Genomic DNA, 18,128 nt, shown 5'->3' on the forward strand with positions numbered 1-18,128 from the left:
TCTCCCCCAGCCCATCTCCCCCGGCCCATCTCCATCTCCCCTGCCCATCTCCCCCCGGCCCATCTCCCCCAGGCCCATCTCCCCCGGCCCATCTCCCCTGGCCCCATCTCCCCCAGCCCATCTCCCCCAGGCCCATCTCCCCCGGCCCATCTCCCCCAGCCCATCTCCCCCCGGCCCATCTCCCCCCGGCCCATCTCCCCCGGCCCATATCCCCCAGCCCATCTCCCCCAGGCCATCTCCCCTGGCCCATCTCCTCCTGCCCATCTCCCCCTGCCCATCTCCCCCAGCCCATCTCCCCCAGGCCATCTCCCCCAGCCCATCTCCCCCGCCAATCTCCCCCGCCAATCTCCCCCCGGCCCATCTCCCCCGGCCCATCTCCCCCAGGCCCATCTCCCCCTGCCCATCTCCCCCGGCCCATCTCCCCCAGCCCATCTACCCCGGCCCATCTCCCCCAGCCCATCTCCCCCGGCCCATCTCCCCCTGCCCATCTCCCCAGGCCCATCTCCCCCTGCCCATCTCCCCCTGGCCCATCTCCCCCCAGCCCATCTCCCCCGGCCCATCTCCCCCGGCCCATCTCCCCCGGCCCATCTCCCCCGGCCCATCTCCCCAGGCCCATCTCCCCCGGGCCATGCTGCTCGTCCCTGGGAGGTGCGTAGCGGAGAGCAGTATAACTACAGCTCTCCGGTTCCACGGAGCCCTCGTCTCATCCCACCTGCAGTCCCATGCAATATGGATGAAATGCATTGGGAAACAGCAGAGCTGGACCTATGATTGTGCTCTGTCCTCGCTCTCTCTCTCTCTCTCTTTCTCTCTCGCCATCTCTCTCTCTCCCTCTCTCTCAATCTCGTGTGTGTGTGTGTGTGTGTGTGTGTGTGTGTGTGTGTGTGTGTTGTACTGTATGTTTGTCTTTAGTGCGTTATGCTGACCTGGTCCCTTTGGTTATGGTACGATAAGACGACTGGACTGTTGAAGATACTGTAAATCTTATCATGGAGAAAGTGACTTACATACACTGAGGAAAGGTCTATTAGGCACAGTGTGTGTGTGTGTGTGTGTGTGTGTGTGTGTGTGTGTGTGTGTGTGTCACAGCAGAGTGCCCTGCCCCTGGGTTGACGGAATGATAACGAGTCTGCATGTCTGATAGTCTAGTAGCCTTGGCAGACAGCTGCCTGTGACCCTGTGTGTGTGACCCTGTGTGTGTGTGTGTGTGTGTGTGTGTGTGTGCGCGCGTATCATTATCCTCTTCCTCTGTCTTTCTCTACTCTCCTTGTTGAATGTGCATCACCCTCTAACGACAGTTCACACATCAACCTGCTGACACTGTGACTGCAGGTGCCATCACGCACGCACACACACACACACACACACACAAATCAATGTGTGTGGGAGCAATAAACAGCATAGAATGGCCCATAAGAGTCACCAGTTTTCGGCATTCATATTCCCACTGTCGCCTCTCCCTCTCTATCTCCATCTCTCTCTTTCCTCATCCTCCAATCTCTTTAGCCCGTTTCTACCCCTCCCCATGCCCCTCTCTCCGTTCTCTACATTTACCCCCCCGGGAGTGAGATGAGGACAACCTGCACTTGCTCCGAGAAAGAGATCTCGTCGTGGCACATGGCCATGGGAGGAGTGGGGGTGGAGGGAGGAGAGGAGGGAGGAGGGGAGAGCGGGGTAGACGGGAGGGGGGGGGCAGGTGGAGAGGAGGGAACAGCTGCTAAGGCGCGGCGCTCCTCACGCTCCGGCACAGAGGAGGCGCTGATTACCTCCCCGGACGCCCCCGCCCAAACGCCCCCCCCCCTCTCCGCATAGAGGTATGGTCTCTCTCTCTTCTCTCTCTCTCTGCAGCAGTGATCCAGCCGTGTCCGGCCTTCCTCTCCCCAGGACATCCTTCTGTCCCATCTCTGATTGGTTCATTTAGCCGTGTCTCTTTCCTTTCCTCACCTCTCTCTCTCTCTCTCCCTCCCTCCCTCCCTCTCTCTCTCTCTCTCTCCCTCCCTCCCTCCCATCCCGCTGGACGTTAACGGACGGGGGTTTTGGTTTCTAAAGTGAGGATGTCTGGCAGAAAGGCACCGGAAGTCCCTGTCTTCCTCCCGGTCTCTCGCTGGAGTGATCAAAGCGCGAGACGCTGGCCGCTGTCTAGATTGGAGCCTCTGGTCCCTGGCTTGGGTCCCAGGACACGGCAGCACTCTGACTGTGTCGGGAGGACGATGCTGGATTCCTCAGGTTGTGTCTCTCATGCACACACACGTGCACGGTTTCTATTCGTATTCACCAGCGTTGATGTGAGTTACACTCCGCGGAGCTGTCAGTCAAATTTATAATGAATTCCCTATAACCCCCCTTCCATCATGAATATGCATGACAAGGCCGTATATTGGCCGGAAAGGTTTAGTGTAGAAAGCAGTTGAGTGTGATTGACAGCCTGTCATGGCTGATCTTTATTAGAGAACACACACGCACGCACGCACACACACACACACACTCAGAGGAGGAGGAGGTGTGTAACAAGAGGACACAATCAGTGGACTGTTCATGAGCCACACCAGCCATTCAGATGGGGTAGAAATGTTGTCTAGCAGGTAGAAAGGTAGCTCCGCACGTCATGTTTCCATCACGAGAAAGGGATGATGCTTTCAGAAGCGTCACCAAACATTAAGAAAGACACTCACTGGTCCTATGTATGTATGTATGCTCCCAGTACTATGAATGACTGTCATGTATCAGGTCAGTTCTATGCACCATACAGTATATGATATATATTTCTACCCGCAACATTTCGGCTTGTGGGCAATGGGGACTCACACACACACACACACACCCACACACACACACACACACACACACACACACGATTCAGTAGTCAGCCAATGAGGTGAGCCCACCTGAAGCAACTAATAATAACGTCCTCACTGACTCAGCAGTTATCCCAGACACGCTTTGTGCTACTGATGTAAATAGATTCACTTCCAGACAGATGTTTCCAGAAGCCGTCAAAGACCGGCATCAACACCAATCACCCAGAGTGCAGTGTTAGCCCGGATTAATTAAATAACACAGCTCTCAAGAGTAATTAGTGCACAGAGAGCCCGCGGAGAAGCAATTATGTTACCGCCACATGTACTGTGGGAGGCCGAGAGCCACAGACGGACGGAGAATTAACTTTCTGTCGCTTTCTCTCCATCGCTCTCTTTCTCTCTCCTTCTGGTGCTGTGCAGTACATTACCCAGGCCAGTTGCAGCAGAGAGGACCAGGTGTTTTTCTCCACAGTGATTAGCGCCGGGACCACTGAGTTATTCCCCCCCCCCCCCCCTCACCCCCGCCGTGTCGGCCATGTCGGCTCTCCTCGCCTCCTGCGCAGGCCTCTCTTCAGGCCGAGGGCAGACGGGCTGACGCGTTAGCTCAGCGCCGTGCCAACCGACCTGCGGGAAACGGATCCGGAGTTTCCCGTGAACACGCGGTGCGCACGTAGGCACGTGCACATGCTGGTGGCCAGGGGAGGGACTAGAGGGACTGTCCTGTTCTACTGTGTTTTTATCATATTGCGTTCCGTTCGGCTGTTGCACCGAGCTCTGCCTGTCCCAGTCTGGACATGCTTTCTGGCTCTAGTGATAGAGAGCAGCTCCTTGTCTCTCTCTCTCTCTCTCTCTGACTCAATGAGGATCACTGGAGACTGTTAGTAAAACCAGGAGAAAGAGAGTGACATGAGCTAAGACACTCCTGCAAGCCTCGTCTCTACCCCGGGGTGTGTGTGTGTGTGTGTGTGTGTGTGTGTGTGTGCGTGAGTGTTTGTGTGTGAACCACTATGCACGTAGGACTGGACATAAGCCCTGACTTAAATGTGAGGATATAGTGTGTCAATCTGAGTATAGAAAGCCAAACGCCATACTATATAATCACCAGACCCCCGATCCTGGGCTAGAAATAATAACCTTCAGCAATACAATGTGCTGGAAATCATATTAGGAACATCTCTTACGTGTGTGTGTGCGTGCTTAATCCTGTTCTCCAAGAGCGGTTGAATATTATCTTATCTTACACTCGTATTTTGCACTGTCTGCGCTGTCTTTGCACTGAGCCGTCTCATCCCTGCACCCTGTCCAATGTTTTACATCACATTACATTATAGTCATTTAGCAGACGCTTTTATCCAAAGCGACTAACAATTGCATTTAACGTAGGAAAAACCAATGCGCTACTACTTGCCAGAACTCACAAGTGCATCTCCTTTCTAAAACAAGGGACTAAAATCATAATCTAGTGCTGAAGGCAAAATGCAAGAATAGCAATATGTTGGCAACGATGGCAATAAAACTAGTTCAGAGTGTGTGGTGTGAGATGGTTTCATGTTCTGTAGCATTCACACTAGCATGGCCTCACACAGCTGCAGAACAGCTCCATTCTCCCCGTCTCAGACAGACACAGGCCAGGATATTGGTCCTATGTGGCTCTTTTGGCTGTACGGCGATTGCAAGACCGCAAGGAACTTGAACCCACTTCTTTAATCCCAGGACCTCGAGGGCCTTTTTTACTTGCCGCACAGTGACAAGTGATTATTACGCACGTGGGCGGCGATCACAGCACACACACACATTTTTCTTCAGGTGTCGCCGGTCGAAATTGTTCCCTGCATTTATCCCATTCAAGCTGTCGTCCGGAGCAGTGGGCAGCCAGGAGCAGTGGGCAGCCATCGTTCAAGTCCAAGTGCTCAGTCCAAGTCCTGGTCAGGGACCGGACTGAAGAGTGTCTGTTCTTCTGCATGTTTTTCGTATTGGGTTCTTTTGGGATGAAACCCTTGCAAACACGGGGAGAACATGCAAACTCTGCACAGAAAGGCCCGGAGACCTTCTTGCTGTGGGGCAACAGTACTAGGTACTGCGCCACCATGCTGCAAACATGTACTGTAATAACACATCATGATAGACCTCACCCTCCAAACTCCAATCAGGTTAAATTATATCAGGAGAGAACACACCGACACACGCACGCGCACACACGCGCATAAACAAATAAGTATGGGGTTCTTGAGTGGGTGGGTCATGCTGAAAAGGAAATAACATTGTTCAGAACACTGGGTGCTGTGGCATGCGTTTGTGAGTGAGAGAGAGAGAGAGAGAGAGAGAGAGAGAGAGAGAGACAGAGAGGGAGAGAGAGCTTTGAGTGTGTTTAGAACCTTGGGAAGAAACTGATTTCCATCATTTGGAGAAATGGAAATACAAAATGTCCAGCCAGGCCTGTCTGGTATCATGATGAGTGGACATCATTATTATGCTCTCAATGTTGATTAATCGTGCCTGGGGGAGAAGACAGCGAGAGGGTCACTGCATAATCTATGTTTGAGACGCTAAGCATCAGGTTGGTTAAAGGAGTAGTAAAGGGAAAATGCATGTTTAGCCCTGTTTTAAGGTTACTTATGATCATATATAAGATCAAAACGTTGACAAAACTAGCATTTTTGAGAAAGTCTGATAATTGCTCTACCACCGTTTAGGTCATACAATGGATGTGGATGGGCACCTTGAAAAATAATTCAAAAACATGTTAAACTCTCGATTTCAAAGACAAGAAGCTCACCGAGGGGGTAATTGGTGTCCATTGGTGTTCTGACATCAAATTCGCCGCAAAGTATGAATCCTGTAGGGTTTTATTGATAATTTTATGAAATCCATTGACTTGTATTGAAGCGACCGTTGTAGATGTGTAGATCAATCCGCAGAGAGGATTCAGGAAGCGGAAATACTTATGGTAGCTATTGTTATTGTTTATGTTGCTAGGCTACCTAGTTTGCGGAAGTTTACACACATATGTGCTGCGACTAAATAGTACTATGCTAAATATTTTAAAAAGCCTTTCCAGATGAACTAGAATCTTACTTTATGGCGAATTATATGTCAGAACGCCAACTAACACCTTGTAAGTTTCTTGTCTTTGAAATTGAGAGTTTAACATGTTTTTTGAATGATTTGTCAAGGTGCCCACCCACATCCATTGTATGACCAAAACGGTGGTAGAGCAATTATCAGACTTTCTCAAAAGTGCTAGTTTTGTCAACATTTTGATCTGAACCATTGTATATGATCATACTCCGCTCCCAAGAGCGGCGTCGAACGCGACCTGCGCTGGAACGTTGCCAGTCACTTCCACTCCATATCCTGGGGTTCCATAGACAGACGAGGAACCACGTCGACGACGAAGATGATGATGACTACAATTTCTACAGCGATGACGATGATGATAGGTATGTAGGTAGGTACTTCATAGGTACTTTATTGATCCCCTGATTGGGGGTTGTCCAGAGTATGTCTGTACTCAGACCTATGCGTGAACACGTCCTACACTCTCAAACACACACACAAACACACTCAAGCATGCATATGGACACAAAGACCGTATGTGTGTGTGTGTGTGTATGATGGCTGCTCGTAATATACATCTGGACACGGATCATGATGGAAGTGTAGTGAGTATGAATACTGGATGAATATCTGTATTGAGTCTAATCTTGGAGTTGGCAACAACATTTCACTATGACTGTACACTGTACATTACAGTAAGTGGGTAAGTACATTTTATTTATATAGCACTTCTCATAAAGAGGACTCACAGTGCTACATACAATAGCCATCCCTTTACGCTGTAAACCTCCGCCAAATTCATCCGAATCCGAATTTCGCGGAGGTTTACAGCGTGAAGGGATGGCTGTTGTATGTTCGGTGAAACTAGTACTGTTTACAAGTTACTGTTGTTTCGAAATGCAGAGGCGAATGGACCTATGGTGTTTACAGGACGACTTCAGAGCTTGGTAAGCATAAACCATGTAATTCCTGAACTTGAAATCCACGTATATCATACTTTTTATTTAGTTTTGATTTAGTTTTTCGAGTGTGCCCATAGCTAGCAATGAGCCAGTTGACACAGAACATTATTGACACAGAACTCTGTACTGCACAAAACAGAAATATTTTAACCTGTACTAGTCAGATACATGCCAGGGAAGCCAAGAATAGGGCTAAACATGAAATTCAGTGTCCTTACCATTTAAGCCGGGTTCGAGGGACAACCAACAGAGCTTGGTCAGCAGACCTCAGTGACTTGCTGGGAGCATGTGCATGGAGCAGGTCAGATAGAGTTACAGGTGCCTGGCCATGTACTGTAGGGCTCTATACGGAATTACGATAACCTTGAACTGGATCTGAAAATTAACTGGAAGCCAGTGAAGGGAGGTCAAGACAGGAGTAATATGAGAAGTTCTGCTGGACCTGGTCAACAGCCTGGCGGTGGCATTATGGACCACCTGAGGGCGGTCCAAGGATGCTTTACTGAGGCAAGTTAAAAGAGAATTGCAATAATCCAGGCGTGATGACATGTGACAAATAAAGGAATCTTGAAGATCTGCCCCATGCAACAGGACAAACAACTGCAGATGATTCTGCCTGTCTCTTGTGTGTGTGTGTGTGTGTGTGTGTGTGTGTGTGTGTGTGTGTGTGTGTTTATGTGCGCGTGTGTGTGTATGTGCGCGCGTGCGTGCTCCTGAATATAAACATTTTTGACCTCGCCCAAGTGAGCGGGTGCATGATCTACGTAAAGCATTCCAAAACAAAAGACAAGCAGAGCGCCCGCAGTACCAGGCTGTTTTTTGCAGCCGGTCATCCCCCACAGCAGCCCGGGCGCAGGGGCGGCGCATGGCACTAGGCAATTGCCTAGGGCGCCGAGGCACTAGGGGGCGCACAAATCTCTGCTAGCACCGTCCCCCCCCCCGCTCAACACATCTCCTCCTGACAAGCGGAATTGTCCGCTAACAACCCCCGCCCCCCCCACCTCCCACACACCACCCCGCCTCCCCCTCAACAACTTGTCGGGAGCGCATTGTCGTTATTTTGCCTAGGGCAGCCAATCGCCTTCCGCCGGGCCTGCCCGGACGCTTTAATTCCCTGAGGCCTGCATGCCTGCGCTGCGCTCTAAACACGGCACATTAAACCCTCAGTGTCAGACGAGGATAACGGGAGTTTCCGTAAAGCAGGAACCCTGAGGACCAGCGCCGCGCTCATAGAGACTTCCTCTGGAGTCCTCGAGAACAGGAAGTGCGCCAGAACAGCACGGAGGACAAAATGTCTGCCGTCTCCTGTTGCTGTTGGGAAAGTTCTGTTGTATTTTGTTCCGTTTTGTACTGTTCTGCATATAGCTCATTACTGCACGCAAACACATTGTGCGAAGCCTGAACTTGCCGTTCGTTTGTTGTAATTGCATTCTCACCTCCCACCGTCCAAGAGGATCCAGTTCACAGCTGCAGTCTAATGTGTGCAGCCCCCTCAGCTACCCCCGTTGACTAGGCAACCACATGGCAATTACCTAGAGTCCTTGTGCGGTCGCCGGCCATCGGCTTCCTGTCACTCTTTAGCATTCAGAGGTGGCTTGGCTATCGGGCCGAGGCTGTGTGTGTGTGTGTGTGTGTTGGGGCTTGGCTGAAGCTGGAGCTCCTGTAATGATTAACTGACTGGTAGAGTGTTTGGAGGGCTGCTGATACCACAGGGGGAGAGAGGAGGAGAGAGGGAGGGAGAGAGGAGGAGGGGGGGGAGGAGGAGAGAGGGGAAAGAAAGGAAAATTGCAATCTTCTATGGGGAGCTTTTCACTCCTAACAGATGTTTTTCTGTTTCTTTTTCTTTCTTTCTCTCTCTCTCTCTCTCTTTCTTTCTTTCTTTCTCCCCCCCCTTTTCTGTCTCTCAGTCAGTGAAAAGGAAAGATGGAGTGAACCCTAGAGCCTACGGTAGATAAAAGTTCCCACACACACATAGATAAACACCAGCAAGCCCAAAAACAACCCCTCCTATAACTCTTCCACCAGTGAGAGACCAGATCAACCTAATCATCAGCCAACCGGCCGCCCACACTGTCTCCTGTCCTGACAAGACCCTCAATGAGAGAGAGAGAGAGAGAGAGAGAGAGAGAGAGAGAGAGAGAGAGAGAAGTATAGCGAGAGATAGAGAGAAGAGGAAGGAGAAGAGAGAGAGAAAGGGAGAAGGGGAAAGAGAGAGAGAGAAGACAGATGCAGAGAGAAGGAGAGGAAGAAGAGAGAGAGAGACATCCATGGGCATCCAATTTTTGCTTTGGCAATGTAAACGTATGAATTTAATTGAAATTGAATTGAAAGAGAGAGAGGGAAAAGAGAGAAAGAGAGAAGAGGAAAGCGAGAGAATGAGAAGAGGAAAGAGAGAGAGGATAGAGAGACATCCAAACTGATGCCATTCATTATGCAGAGAGAGGAGGAGCAGCGGAATGTTAACAATCCAACTCTATCCAAGGACTATTTCACAGCAGTGAGAACCAGATCAATATCTTTAGTGTAATCACACTAGTGTTGTCACGATACCAAAATTATGACTTCGTTTCGATACCTGCCCAAAATATCTCGATACCGATACCGAAACGATACCACGGTGAAAATCTAAAACATAAGGAAAAGTAATGGAATAATAGATGACAGAACATGGAACTTTAAATTGTTGGCCTTCTTTAGTGCTCTGTTCAGTCTTTTTGCATCTTTTGAGTCTTTATCATATTTCCTGTAGCTTTCAAACACAGCTGGAAGGGAAGGCTGCCTCGACTGGGTGGTTTGGGATTGTGCTGGCATCTGTTTGTCTGTGTGGGGAGAAATCAATAAATGATGCCTATGTTGTTGCAAACTGTGAGATAATCAGAAGAAATTGAAAAGCGTATTATTATTAATATTATTATTATTAATTAACCCAGGCCTATTGAAGCATTTTTGCTATTCCAAATTATCAGAAGATACTATTCCCGAGTAGGAAATGAGTCCTTACCCCAAGTGAAGGAGATCAAGTATCTGGGGGTCTTGTTCACGAGTGAGGGAACCATGGAGAGGGAGTTTGCCCGGAGAATCGGAGCAGCTGGTTCGGTTCTGCAGTCGCTTTACCGCACTGTTGTGACGAAAAGAGAGCTGAGCCAACAGCTCAGACTACATCTCCGCACTGGCCTGTGAGCGGCTAAAGATTCCCCAGGCAGAGCTGGTTGATGCTGCCAGGGAAAGGGATGTCTGGAGCCCCCTGCTGGAGCTGCTGCCTCCGCGACCCGACCCCGGATAAGCGGATGAAGATGGATGGATGGATGGATGGATTATCAGAAGAGATAATGGTCTCACGGTTAACAGTTCTCTCACTCTAGGAGGTCGGAGCAGGTATTGATTTTTTTTGTCACAAGTGCGCTAGGCAGAGCTAGGCTTGCAGCTAGGCTGCAGCTATGCTAGCTAAAAGTCTCATGCTACGGATGAAAATTAGCTTCTCTAGCTATCATCTGGTGCAATAAATGTATTGTGAGAGGGGTCACAGAAGAATTTTTACAGCTCACTTATCTGGCCCCCGGGTGATTACTGTTTTTTTGCTTCCCTCTGGAATATGTAGAGAGTGGGTCGTATGCCCACCTCCCTTGTTCTCTGTAAAGCGCATTGTGTTGCCTCTGGGTATGAAATGCGCTATACAAATAAAGCTTTGATTGATTGATTGATTGTGCATTCATACATTCAAACATAAGGTAGGCAAAATATCCTTCGGTTGTATCACATTCGCTAACCTGTCGCTCTTTGAATTGTTTGTGTAAGTCGGCATGTCTGTGCAAGATGCTTTGCCAGGTTAGTCGTATTGGCTCCCTTGGTTTGTATAGATTTGTAGCATCGTTTACAGATGGGCTTTGTAATGTCCGTGGGCTTGCCCTCACTGTCGGCTCTGTAAGCAAAATATGCCAGATTTCGCTGCGCGCATCAGCTTTATCGACAAGCTGTGGACGGTCGACATTTGTACTTGTAGCCATCTCAGGTTAGCTACCGTCCTCTCGAACATGCTGCGTGCATATGAGGGGGGGAAACTGTTGCGCTGCTCGCTGCAGAGTGAGAGAGCGACGAGAGAGAGAGAGCGCGCGCACACCCACACACACACATACTGCCCCGCGACTCGGGGATCTTGGGAGAGAGAAGCAGAGCGCTATAGCCTACAAACAAACACGGCTTCACTGTCGCATGAACGCGACTCAATACGGCTCTTATTAAAACACTGTCTTTCTTAAAGTATCGATACTTTAAATTTGGGTATTGTACCGTTTTTGACAACAGAGTATCGCGGTACTTTCCTAGTATCGATACACCGTGCAACACTAAATCACACTTCATTCACATAGCACATTTCACGCAGCACATTTCACGCAGGTTGAGTGCAAGCTGATTCACTGTTTGCTGGATGGATAGGAAAGATGTGAGCCAACTGGCAAAGACCTGAGAAACCAGAGCCTCTGATTGGCTCGACGAAATCGCCACCCTTGCTCTCACTGGCCACTCGCACAGATCTCCTCACGACGCAACCAATGGGCTGCTCCCAAAAATGCAAACCCCAACCGATTCACAATCCAGGCAGATGCAGGCTAGTCTGACTCAACGGATGTAGGTTTTGGGGATAAGCCTCATTAAATAAAATTATAAAATTTTAAAAATCGATAACATTCATTTATTACTTCCCAATCTTCCCAATCCTCCGGATCTGGGGCAGCAGAGGCTCGGGAGGTAGAGCAGTTCGTCCAACCCCCTCCACATGTCGAAGTGTCCTTGGGCAAGACACTGAGCCCCAACCCAGCTAGCAGGGAATGTTCCCACAACCATTGGCGAACATTCCCTACACGTTCTGTTTTCACATTCTTAGAACAAAGAATTGCTAGCTGGGAAGTTGCTCCTGATGAGCAGGCTAGCACCTCTCATGGCGGCTGCTGCCATTGTGTGAACGTGTGTGTGAGTGGGTGGCAGATTTTGGAAGCTGCTTAAAAAGTGAGGCGCACCCCACTGTCCCTGGCCGACAATCAACAGAACACAACAATAGTTTGTTCTCCGTCCAATCTCTGTATGGTTAAATCCAAATGCATCCAAATAAATTTAATTAAATAAATTAAATAAAATCAGTTTCTTGGACGTCAGTGGAAGAGAGGCTTGCTTCTCCCCACAGGCTACAAGATCTGATCCAATCAGCAATTCCACCTAAACATTCTAAACAAACCCTAGGTCCTATAGTTTCCTATCTCCTCACTGTCTGGCGTGCTGCAGAGAAACTACTAAAACCTGCCCAGAAGTGGCATCAAAATACTCAAATTTTTAATAACTATTCACTCCTTGTGGGTAAAGTTCCATTCACTTTTCTTGCATCGAACGAGAGAGGTATTCATGTCTTAGATGATATTTTGATGAAAATGGCCTTCATTCCTTCGATGACCTCCGTAAATCATACAATTTGCCTGGCTTCTCTTTCTTTTTGTACCTTCAGTTAAGATTCTCCATGCGTACTTATGGAGTTCCCTGGAACACAAAGCTCAATCCCCATGCTTTGCATACTATTCTAAGCAATTTTGGCCAAAAGGGTATGGTATCAGTATTGTATTCCCGTCTTTTACTGTCATCCTATACAGTACATCTCTTCAAGTTCAAAATATATGGTTAAGGGACCTTAATTTATCTGTTAATGATGATCCCATACAATGGAAAAAAGTTTGGGGCTCAATCGTTGAATGTTCAAATAATCCTGATCACCAACAAATTCAGATTAATTTTATACATAGAACCTACTTTACCCCTAGGAAACGACATGCAATTAAGCTGATCTCTTCTCCACTATGTGATCTGTGCACTGAAGGTCAAGTAGGAACATTTTTGCATATGTTCTGGTACTGTGAACCTGTGGTCTGATTTTGGGAGATGGTGACATCTACACGTTCGGCTGTATTAGAAAGAGATTTACCTTGTACTCCCACAGCCATACTTTTGAACGATTTTCATCTTCCACAAACGGAGAGAAAACTGCAGCCAAGAAGATTTTAGCGCAACGTTAGCAGCCACCCCACACACTCACACGCTTACAATGGCTGAACACTTTTCTGGATGTAACAAAACTGAAGAGTATTATCTAATGTTATTTTTGTAACATTATGATAGAGATCTACCTTCTTTATTTATTTACTTATGTATTTAATTTGATTTGATATACTGTAAAGCTGTAACCATGATGTTTGCAGTGCTGGAGGGAAATGGGAGGGGGGGTGGGCGGTCGCCACGGGGATGTGTTGTGTTATGTGTCCTTTGGAAAAATAAAAAATACTTTTTATTAAAAAAATTTAAAAAAAGAACACAATTGTAGGGCGCTTCCTCCGCTCTGTGCGGAAAAAAGGAAACATATTTTCAACTTTTCGGCGCTGATACCACGCGTGACGCCTCACTTCGGCAAGGCAGTGCCCCGAAAGGCTCCGAGCGCACTGCTCCATAGACAATGATGAAAAGCAACACGCAAATGCTTTGACAAAATCTGCCGTGTGAATGCGACCTAATGCGCTTTGGATAAAAGCACTATATAATGCTGCGTTCCATTTAGCTTGTGAAGTCGTGATTCACGCGATACTACTCGCAGTTTTAACTGGAACGCCATCGCGACTTGTTCGCGTGAATTCATACCACTCGCCCCAACCCCCAGTTAGCTCTGGAAGTCGTGAACAAGATGGCAGCTCCCTGAGTAACTACGTGAAACTTAAGTAATACTGTTTTATTAGCATTTCTGTCTTATTTGTGTCTCATTAAATCAGCCGTACACACAGTATTCCCCAACTGTGATCTGAGGACATGTGTTCTCTTCTGTTTGCGCAAAATACAGCGTAGTGCGTTGTTATCTATTGGTTTACAAAGCTAGCTAATGTCCATCTTTGTTCTGAGCTGTTGGTGTCTGTGGTACCGCGGTTACCTCGTGGGTGACGTCGCTCTCCATCTCGCCCACCTCCCATCTCACCACTTCCCAGACAAATGGAACACAGCAGTCCATTTACCATCTGATTACCGGCCCAGTTAGATTAAATCCAGATTATTTGAAACAACAACAACAACCTAGTAACGCTCCGCCTAAGACGAGCGTGATTGGTTAAAAGAAATGGCGTCCAGTATGGGGAGGGAGGAGCTGGGTGTATCCTGCCGGGCAGGCTTTATCACACACCTGCTAAAGGGGACTGATTGGTCAACGTTGACTGACTTTATGGTTTTTATACTGCATTGCCATGGTGGGAAGGGCTGAATGGTACCTACTGGGTCACTAACTCTGCCCACATCCCAGCCAGCTACAATGTGTTTCTCCTTTTAACTGCCCCCTGCTCCAGTATATTTGCCCTAGGATGCTATCACCAGTAATGGCCTTGCAGTTTGCTGTAAAAAATGATTAGCCAATCCATAAAAACATAACTTTTAATGGCCACAGTATATTTTACCGAGGGAGACGGGGGGTGGCAATTACACCTAATATGGTGTGTGTGTGTTTGTGTGTGTGCATGTGTGTGTGTGTGTGTGTGTGTACTCACCCGGAAGTCGATGCCCACGGTGGAGATGAAGCTACCAGCTAGGAAGGCTCCGTCTTTGAAGCGAACCAGCAGACAGGTCTTCCCTACACCAGAGTCTCCAACCAGCATCACCTACAGAACAGAGAAACACATCATACATCCAGAGAATGGGGGGAGGAGAGAAAGAGAGAGAGAGGGAGGCGGACATATAGATAGGGAGGGCCATGAAAAGACAGGCAGGTAAAGGCAGGGACATACGTATGTCTTCCTCGTCATCTGAGGAATCACCACACAGACCCCAATCCTTATCTCTCTAACCCTCCTCATGCTGGCAGGGAGGACCCCTCTCTCTCCCCCGCCCCTCCCTCCGTCACCTCTCCTCTCCTCACCACGTCTCTCCTCTCCTCACCCTCACCACGTCTCTCCTCTCATCTCCTCACCACGTGTCTTCTCTCCCTCTCTCCTTTTCGCCGCGCCTCCTCTCTTCTTACCGTCAGACTCACTGTCAGAACACGTAGTTAAACAAGACAACTGTCAAGAGTGTGTCTGAACGTATATAATTCTGTGTGTGTGCGTGTGTAAGTGTATGTATGAGTGTGTGTCTGTGAACGTATACATCTGTTTCTGTGTGTGTTTGTGTGTATGTGTGTGTGTGTGTGTGTCTGTGAACGTATACATCTCTGTTTCTGTGTGGGTGTGTGTGTATGTGAGTGTATGTCTGTGAACGTATACATCTGTGCGTGTGTGTGTGTGTGTGTGTGTGTGTGTGTGCGTGCGTGCGTGCGTGCGTGCGTGAACATACACATTATCTGTGTCTGTGTACATGAGGTGTGTGGGAGGCAGGCAGGCTCTGGAAGCTACATCTCAAGGGAGCACATTAATTCACATTTTCACAGGAGTTCACAGGATGGTAAACACAGCTACAGTGTTTAGAGATAGGGTTAGTAACAAACCGATATAGACACAGAGTACTCACCACTCACAGACCGCAGGGTCCTGTGAGACCCGGGGGGAGGTAGGAAGGTAGGGGAGGCAGAGGGTCTATCTGACCTGGAGGAGGGGTTAGTTAGTCTCCCCTGAGCTTCCCATATGGTCACTGACCAGTATTGTGTAGTAGATTAGCCCTGTCTGTGACTAGACCGATGATACCTGGCTACATGTTTGGGTTCCCAAAGATCAGAGGTAGGAAACGGGAACTGTTACGGTTAAATTAGGTGAGGAATGGCCTGACACAATTTGCCCTGTGCACGTGTCGCCTGTGCTGCGTTGGCAGACGTGCGTACATGGTTGTGCCATATTGTTGACTCAGCTGGCACTGACTAGTTTGAGCAGAAAGTCAATTCTCCTGTGTGCTACAGGTGTTTTTGGAAGTCTGTGGATAAGGTGTTCACTGTCATTTTTTATCCCTTTTGTCAAACGTTTAAAACAGCGAATAAGGGCAACTAATGTTGAACATGGAGCACGTTACGGTAGTCTATTCATGTATTCTTTTTGGTGTCGCCCGAGTCTTACCTTGAAAGCGACATCATAAAACTCCCCGCTGCTGATGGACGTGCGGCTGGGGTAGATGAGCCCGTTGGCAGGAGTCGCGATCCCCTTTCCACTTCTCCCGCTACTGACGCTGTTTGTCGACGCGGTGCTCCCTTTGCGTTTAGTCGACTTTTTCCTAGACATTCTTCACTTTTTATCGAATTAGCCTATAGGGTATTACTTGATTAAGTTGTATACATCCACTGACCTGGGACTTGATAATATCCGAGTATTTTACTTGACCGTCAATGAAAATAACTTTTCACCTGTGTCAAAATCATGACAGGTAGCCTATATGTCCATTCGCCGTTCCAATGGAACAGCTGAAGCTTGAATTCTAACCGCGCACCTGTGAACCAGCTGCTTTCCTTGATGGAGCTCAGCGCACCAGTCCAACTGTGCAGTTGCAAAGAAAAAACAACACTCCCTCTCTCTCTCTCCCGCTCTCCCTCTCAGTTCGCACCTATTATCGTACAAATCGTAAATGGTGGAATTGAGGCGTTACAGAGCAGCATTTCGCGCAGCGAAGTAGAGCATCCTTCCACAACTTGGTGCGTTTAAAGGTGCAGTGCGATGTTATTGATCTACGACAGGACTACATCAATACACGTAGTTTGATATGTGACCGAAAGGAACTCTATCGTTGTTTGTTGTAGAACAGTTGTATCAAAACTACATTTTGCCTACGTTACAAAAATGTTGCATAACTCTGTGTATAAGGCAGAGCAATTGCACAACTCTGTGTCTAAGGCCTATTTGAATATAGGCGAAAGTATAAATAAATAATAAAAAAAAAGATCATATCAAATCACAATGGAGTCCAGTTGGCCTGCTGGGATGTGACTCACTCCTCTCCTGAGTAATTGTCCTGCTTGTGACTTCACTGAGACACATTTAAACCACAGTGACCAACACTCAAGTGTTTTATATAAGCTCCAGCACTGTAGCCTATCCGCTCCAGGTGTGAGTCACACACATTATACAGGCACATACTGTACTCTCCTAACCACCTACAGAGCAACTGTATATCACTACTTTTCGTTCAGAGGAAAACGAAATGTAATCTATGTGTGATTGTGGACTTGAAAATGTCTCTAAGATGGAGTCAATCTGCAAAATGTCACCTTCAATTAGGCTGGATAGGACCATGTCTGCTGAACATTCTCTGTGACGTACGTGTGATTCACTAATGAGATGTCAAGGTGAAACGTGCTCCTTGCTTACTGTTTTGGCTGGTGCCTGAAGTACAGTCCTCAGGGTTTCCTGTCCCACAGAGTTGTTGATGTAAAGTAAACGTTGTGCCTGGATTCTGTAATAGCAAGAAAGGGTACTTCTAATGGGCAGGGAACAATTAAAATGATTTATTGCTGAGAGAGATGCATTGTGAAATGCGAGGACCAGTGCTCCACAGGGATCTTTTTGAGCGTGGCTGGCCAGCTAGCATTTGTCGGGTTATCACTCCCTCCCTCCGTTGCTCCTGACAATGTTGGCCTGCATCTCTGTTGGCACCACACCAAAATCAACCCGCCAATCTCCACTGATCAAGTAGAGTAGTCAGAGCATTGGACTCCCACCTGGGAGACTGGACCCGGTGGGGATGATTTTATGGGACTATACCCCAAACCTCCACATGTTCATCCTTTCACTCCAACCTTTACCCCTTGCCTTATAGGTCAGATCCTGTCCCAACCCCAACCCTTATTCTAACCCCAACCCACACTAGGGACTCGAAGAAGGACACCAAAACCAACCTGTCAATCTCCACTGCACAAGTAGAGTAGTGGTCAGAGCATTGGACTCCCACCCGGGAGACCGGGGTTCAAGACCCAGTGGGGATGATTTCATGGGACTAGGACTATACCCCAAACCTCCACACGTTTATCCTTTCACTCAAACCTTTTTATCCCTTACCTAAATTCCACAAGTAGAGTAGTGGTCAGAGCATTGGACTCCCACGAGGGACATTCTCAGAGATTACCGTCTATGCTGAACGAAACTCCTCTAGTCTATATGTAGCTAAACAAACACTGTTGTTTACGTTTTGGAACTGATGTGTCCAGGCGACAAGACCTATCTTAATTTATCAGACATTATTTCATGTAATTTCAATTCACAGCTATTTCAGTGGCATGACTAGCTTCCATCCTACCAGTGCTGAACAGAAACAAGCCAGCCACGCACATAAGCCAGGCTGGACCTGGCCTGGTTCCTTCACCAATCTGTAAACAGCACAGATGCCTGCG

At 48.1% G+C, this 18,128-nt stretch overlaps 1 protein-coding gene across 1 annotated transcript in view; it reads right to left on the reverse strand.

Annotated features, from left to right (window-relative positions):
• Positions 1–16,029, reverse strand: part of rab26 (RAB26, member RAS oncogene family) — a gene marked incomplete at both ends in the record, with an annotated part of 42,477 nt that extends 26,448 nt beyond the window's left edge. Inside the window, 2 exons of the mRNA XM_084455938.1 lie at positions 14,377–14,487; positions 15,868–16,029. Of these exons, the coding sequence (XP_084312064.1) occupies positions 14,377–14,487; positions 15,868–16,029 (273 nt within the window). The remainder of the gene's footprint in view (positions 1–14,376; positions 14,488–15,867) is intronic.
• Positions 16,030–18,128: the final 2,099 nt, after the last annotated feature.

This window comes from Borostomias antarcticus (genome assembly GCF_949987555.1).
Source record: "Borostomias antarcticus genome assembly, chromosome: 22".
Classification (NCBI taxonomy): domain Eukaryota; kingdom Metazoa; phylum Chordata; class Actinopteri; order Stomiiformes; family Stomiidae; genus Borostomias; species Borostomias antarcticus.